This window comes from Trifolium pratense, linkage group LG4 (assembly GCF_020283565.1).
Source record: "Trifolium pratense cultivar HEN17-A07 linkage group LG4, ARS_RC_1.1, whole genome shotgun sequence".
NCBI classification, from domain to species: domain Eukaryota; kingdom Viridiplantae; phylum Streptophyta; class Magnoliopsida; order Fabales; family Fabaceae; genus Trifolium; species Trifolium pratense.
The window spans coordinates 33,700,401-33,706,649 of NC_060062.1; the positions used below are offsets into that span (position 1 = coordinate 33,700,401).

General features: G+C 31.5%; 2 protein-coding genes across 2 annotated transcripts; one reads left to right on the plus strand and one right to left on the minus strand.

Annotated features, from left to right (window-relative positions):
* Positions 1 to 444: 444 nt before the first annotated feature.
* LOC123922533 (protein GRAVITROPIC IN THE LIGHT 1-like) lies at positions 445 to 1,779 on the plus strand. The gene has a single exon (XM_045975243.1). The coding sequence runs from the start codon at positions 445 to 447 to the stop codon at positions 1,777 to 1,779; it is 1,335 nt and encodes a 444-aa protein (XP_045831199.1).
* Positions 1,780 to 2,180: 401 nt separating this feature from the next.
* Positions 2,181 to 3,398, minus strand: LOC123923425 (transcription repressor OFP17-like). Its single transcript, XM_045976114.1, has one exon. It carries the CDS (start codon positions 2,955 to 2,957, stop codon positions 2,409 to 2,411), a length of 549 nt encoding a protein of 182 aa, XP_045832070.1. The 5' UTR covers positions 2,958 to 3,398; the 3' UTR covers positions 2,181 to 2,408.
* Positions 3,399 to 6,249: the final 2,851 nt, after the last annotated feature.

A 6,249-nucleotide genomic window follows, 5' to 3' on the forward strand; every position in this document is an offset into this window, starting at 1 on the left:
TCATGTGAGATTTTACCATACATTGTTGTTCCCTTGCTCTAAACTAAACCTTAGTTTTTGTTCTCTTTTGTTATTGTTGTTATTGTTGATGATGATGATGATGATGTTTTTTTAATGTTGCTATGTTTGAATGCAACAATGGCTTGTTTTATTGAGTGTTGAAGTGTAACATTGTTCCCTAAATAGTGATAAAAATCTAACCTTTATATCTTTTTTTTCCAAAAAGGGTACATTTTTAATTAATTTTTGTTTAGGTAAGAAAACCCATTTCATCAAATGTACTATTTTGCATGATTTTGCAGTTTTTATTTTTTGCATTTTTGTTGAAGTGAAGATCAAGGGTCACTTTTAGATTGATGTGTTCAAGTTCAAAATTTGAACTTTTTTACAATGGAATTATCAACAAACACTAAACAAGTGAAACCCAACTCAAACATATCAGAAATGGTTTACAAATTTGCCAAAGTTTGTAAATTGAAATCTATTGGGGTTTTCACTTCTGAAAACCCCAATCTTCAACATTTGCATAGACCCATTTTCAATGAGTCTCTTCTGAGTGGAAATAGCAATGAGGAAATCAAATGCAATGTCGAAAAAGTTCATCCTCAGAGTCACAAGATTGAAGTGAAAACCAAAGAGGAATCTTGTGGTGATTTGGTGATCTTGAATAATATATTTGATGCTGTTTTGGATTTGAAATTTGCATATCTTGAGCTACAAAAAGCTCACATTCCGTATGATCCGAAGAAGATTGTTGCTGCTGATGATATTGTTGTTGCTGAGATTGAGAAGCTTTGCAAGTTCAAGAGTGAGTATAAGGAGAAACAATCTAAGAAGGCGATTATCAATGCTGAACTATCTGATCTTTTGATGAATGAAATTGTGGCGAAGGAGGACTTTTTAGGGAAGCTTAAGTCTCGAAAAAGTGCGAAAGATTCTAAGATTCTTCGGTTGCGACACTTGCTTAATGATTTGGAAATAGGGAATGAAAATCTGAATGAGAAACTCAGACAGATTAGGTTAGAGCATAGGAAAAAAGAAAGTGTTTTGACTGTTGCTAAGTTTCAACATGTTTTTAAGGCTGCTTCGAAATCTATCCATGATTTTGCAAAACCGTTGATTAGCTTGATGAAAGCTTCAGGTTGGGATCTTGATATGGCAACAAAGTCGATTGAAAGCGATGCTGTTTATTCGAAAAAATGTGACAAGAAATATGCTTTCGAGGCCTACATTGCACGAAGAATGTTTCACAGTATTGCATTAACTTCCTATGACGTGAGTGATGTTATGAAGTTCGATGATCCGTTTGACGCACTAATGGAGAATCCATATTCAGATTTTGCGAAATTTTGTCAAACGAAGTATCTTCTGGTTGTTCCACCCGAAATGGAAGAGTCGTTCTTTGGCAATTTGGATTACCACAAATTCGTAATGAGCGGCAAGCACCCGAGAACAGAATTCTATCAACTATTTGTGAAAATGGCGAAATGGATTTGGGTTTTATTAAGATCTGCTGTCACAATCGATCCTAATGCAACAATGTTTTCTGTGAGCAAAGGAAGCATGTTCTCAAACTTGTACATGGAATCTGTTGAGAAAGAAAACGAGTTCGCAATTCTTTCGGATGAAGAACAAGCTACTTATAAAGTTCAGTTTATGATCATGCCAGGGTTTAAAATTGGATCGATCATTGTTAAGTCTCAAGTTTATGCTTCTCAACATCGTTCAAGCTCAATGGTGGCCACTTTAACTGGTAATTCGGCTTATAGAACCACATAACTTTGTGTTTTAATAGTTTTACCTTAGTTAGTCAACATAACAATGACTACTAGGATATGCTAGAAAATCGATCCACAAGCTCTTTATTTTGTAATCTTAAAGACCTTAATACCTGTTGTGTGTTTAGTTAACTTTAATTACTTCCCTGTATTTTCTTTTAATCCCTTTCAAATGTCTCTATCAAATGTAAATTGATGTTTAAGTAAACTTTCTATGATGATTTCTTTTTAATTTATTTTGTGGTCATCACTCATCAATGATTTCATTTTAATGTATATTACAGAAGAGATTAATTGCTATACACTCTCAGTGTAAACCTTTTTTACACATTAATCCAATCAAATTACACTATATTGTCATTTTTATAACATAGTTCTTCAAATCTCTAAACAGAAATCTACTTGACGTGATTTGATTGGATGCATTGTACTGTAACAAAAAATTACACTGTCAGTGTGTATAAATTAAATCCAGTACAGAACCACATTACTAAACTCATTCTAAAAAAATGTTCCTTACAAACCTTATTCTAAAAAAATTTGCTTACTTCCAATTTCTTGCAACTGCAAAACTGAAAACTTGTGTAAAAAGTATTCTTTTTTAAGTGATAATCTATTTATATTGTCTCCTTACTTCTTAAGCTTGTCATATTCCTCATTATCTGGAGAAAACAGGTCCTTGCAAAGCTCACCATAAAATCTAGAAACTAAACCAATGAAGACAGGACACTTAAGATTCTTCCAACAATATAGAAGTTCTTCAACATCCATCAAATCCTTAGGCTTCCCTTCTTCCACGATCATTTCCGCCAAATAGTTCTCGAAACTCCTGCATGCATCTTCCACTTCTTCGCTTGAAGCTTCACTTTTCGAAGCTTCCTTTTTGTTTGTCCTTACACGAGCTGGCGTAAGTGGTGATGGAAAGATTGGAGTTTCATGCACGTTGGAGGGACTCTTGAGGCTTGGCAATGTGACATAGTCTTTGGATTTCTTCGGAGAACAAAACACAGATAAGAAAGAAGACATTGGTTTCGATGGGGAAGAGGGTTTCTTGGATTTAGATTTTCTGAGAGCTCGTTTAAATACAAGTTTCTTGGGTTTGAGTTTGAAGAAAAAGATTAGTTTTTTGCATGGTTTGAGAAACTTGGATTTAAAGATACTCAATGCTTTCACTTTCATCTCTATCTAATAAGTAAAGGAGAGTATTGTTGAAGAAAGTTTAGTACTTTTGTAGGATGGTGGCTTTGTTGCTTGTACTAGGATCTTTGTTGAGACCAAAGTTGTTGTAGATGGAAAGAAAGTGGAAAGTGCAAAGTGGATCTTATGCAATTGCGAGTTTATGCAATTGCAAATCTCAATCGTCTGACGGTCAGACGATTGAAATCTAGCCAAGTTTTTAATATCGGTTTGTTTGAGTTTATATGCAAGTCGTTTGATGAAGATTGAACAACTGAAATCAGACGACTTAGGGTTTCGCTTGTTGCGGGGAATCTAGTAGAGAGAGAGGGAGGGAGAGATTGTGATGTTAGTTAGAGAGGGGGGAGTATGATGATGTGTTGATTGAAAGGAAGTGTGGTATTTAATAAGTTGTGTTTGTTATGTAGGAATATAAGTTGGTGAGTGTGGGTTTCACGTTTTTGAGTGATGGAATTGGAATGGAAATGGCATGGACATTTCAACACATTGCACGCGTTAAGAGAAGCAGGCCTGTATTTAGCTGTAATGTGACAAACAAATTTGATTTATAAAAGCGATCGGAGGAGCTGGAACCACTTGATGTAAAAACTCACCTTCGAATTAGATTAAACAAAAAAAATTGAAAATTTGATTTATAAAAGCATTTTTTTTACACAATAAAGTATTTTTTTTCAACACAATTGGTAGTTATTTGAGTCTTTTAATCATTTGGTTCAGAGTTTGATCTCTAATCAGTGTATGGAAAATATTTATTGGCAGAGGTCAGCCCTTAAACGAATCTTATGTCAATTGTTTGGATGATTATTAGTCTATGTAGGTTTTGTGTGGAAAACTTTAGTTTTTTTTTTTCTTCAGAAAAAATACATTTTATTTGGGTCACCATTCTCTATGTAGTATGAGTATATGCAGAACCTCAATTGATTCAGCATTCTATGAGTGTGTTTGTTTGGATAATCTTCTATAATTTTTTTTTGAGTCATCTATGATTTTCTTTTAAAATGAACAAGGGATATATTTATTTAGCTTTTATAAGAAGGATCGATCATTAAATTTAGGTGGGACATTATAATTAGTAGTGGAGTTGGTGACTAAAAGGAACTTCTGTTTTGTCTTGAGTATTGTCTCTCTTGTTAATTTTTGTCATGGCATGTTGCTGATGGTACAGAAAGATAATATAATATATTATATACGAGACAAGTGAAACAATTATTATATTTAAGAGATTAATTTCTTATAATTTATTTACCAATGTATTCAAATAAATACATGTGTAGAAATATTTAGGAACTAACTTAAAAAAACATATAGTATCATGAAGTGATTTGATTAGTGCATGTGTAAAAAAAACTGTATGATGTATACAAATTAAATTTTATATTTATTTAATTAATTTTGATTAAAAAATTATATTTAATTAATTAACTACAAAGATTGCTTTTTAGCAGAACTGTGTAAAATAATATATTACGTGTTAAATTAAATGGAAACAAAGTATTTTTTTTTTTTTTTATGTAGACGAAGTGACAATGTTCACCTGAAATTTACAAATACAACGGTGAGATTTTGAATTTAAACTTAAATAAAGATGTCTAAGATAACAATATTAACATTGTCTGAACTATATCTTTCAAATGAAAAAAAAAATTATTAGGCTTGACATATCTAAACTTATAATCTATAGGTGATTATCTTGTTCTATTCAAATGTGCTTTGTCTTTCCTACCAATTTTCCTTCCTGAAGACTCTCCTTCAAATATCATTTTTAAAATTGATTACTTTTTGGGGGATGAGGCTCATATGGGACACTGTTTGTTTAGATCGTAGTAAAGGAGGGTTAGGAGTTAGAGAGTATAGAAAGTTAATTTTTCTCTCTTAGAAAAATGTATAGTAAATTAAAAGGTTTTGTAGTTTAAGAGTGCGTTTGATTTATTAAAAAATATGGGACTTGACAATATAAGATATATAGGGCGCACTAACCATTTACAATAATACTATTATTTTGCACACTAACCAGTTTTATGGTCTTCACTCTTTTTCTAAAGAATCGCACGACTTTCATAATTTTGATTTGATTAGTTATTTTAGACGGAATGGTAGGTAAATACTACATAAAATTTACCAAAATAAATAGGGGATCTTGAATTCGAACCATGGACACTACAAATATCCGACCTAATAATTGTAGTATTTGTCAATTGAGCTAAAACTTAATTTGATTAGTATTTTATATCACATTATTATTCAATATTTTTAGTCTTAAGGCAATAATGCGAGTGTTAGGTGCCTTTTTATTTTATGAAACAATGTTGCTAATCTGATTGATCTTCTTCTTTTCTAAATGGGTTTCTCCTGCTCTTTTTTATATTATAAGAAGGTTAAGTTGGGTGGGTTAAGTAGGGCTAGGACATTTTCTGCAAATATTAATTTAAGCAATTTTGTACATTAAGAAAATTGTTGCTAACCATAATGCCAATTGAGAGCTAGAAAACAACATACCGTTCAGGTTGGATTCTAAGTACATATTTAAAGCCATGATAGGTATACCACATACCTACTAATATTATATATTCCCACAATTTCTTAATATTTTCATAATATTATTCTGTATTCACTATTTCTTGTTCAACATCTAACGCCGCCACATTTTTTTAATGTAAATTGTTTAATAAGTACAGTGTCAGTTTAATAGTAAGAGTTTGACTTTGTACAATTTCAAAGAATATGATAAGAATAAATTTGATGTTTTCACGAGATACGCGTAGTTTATGGTTTAATTTTTTTTTACTATGAGTTATAATTTGTTGAAGAAATTCAAAAATGTTGTTCAACATAATTTTTTTCATAGTAATTTACCATAAGTATTATGTTTACATTGAAAAATATTTTCACATTCGTCGAAGAAAAAATATTACTCTTTTTTTTTTTTGTGTGTTTCAAATATCACATTGGCTTACAGTAAACTTCAATTTTATGGCAGATTTATCGTGCTTACCACTTGAGAAATGTAAAAGCTGGAGCGGAGTAGTTATGAAAATATAGTAGGTATGTTAAGTAAGTGTGGGGATATATCTATCATTGGTGGATCTATAGGGAATTAGAGAAGTCTAAAGCTAAAAATAGGAAATTCATTTTATTCTAGAAAGGAGGCCCAATAAGTTATAAGTAGGAGTCCACAAATAGATATACAATACAAAACCACAATTAATAGATGTTTTCTCTCCCCATCCCCGTGAATCTTTTATACTCTCAATATTTTAATTTTGCCCTTGCAAAT

Bases quoted from the DNA above. Each gene is read 5' to 3' on its own strand.
- LOC123922533 (XM_045975243.1), top strand. From the start codon at position 445: ATGGTTTACAAATTTGCCAAAGTTTGTAAATTGAAATCTATTGGGGTT.
- LOC123923425 (XM_045976114.1), bottom strand. From the start codon at position 2,957: ATGAAAGTGAAAGCATTGAGTATCTTTAAATCCAAGTTTCTCAAACCA.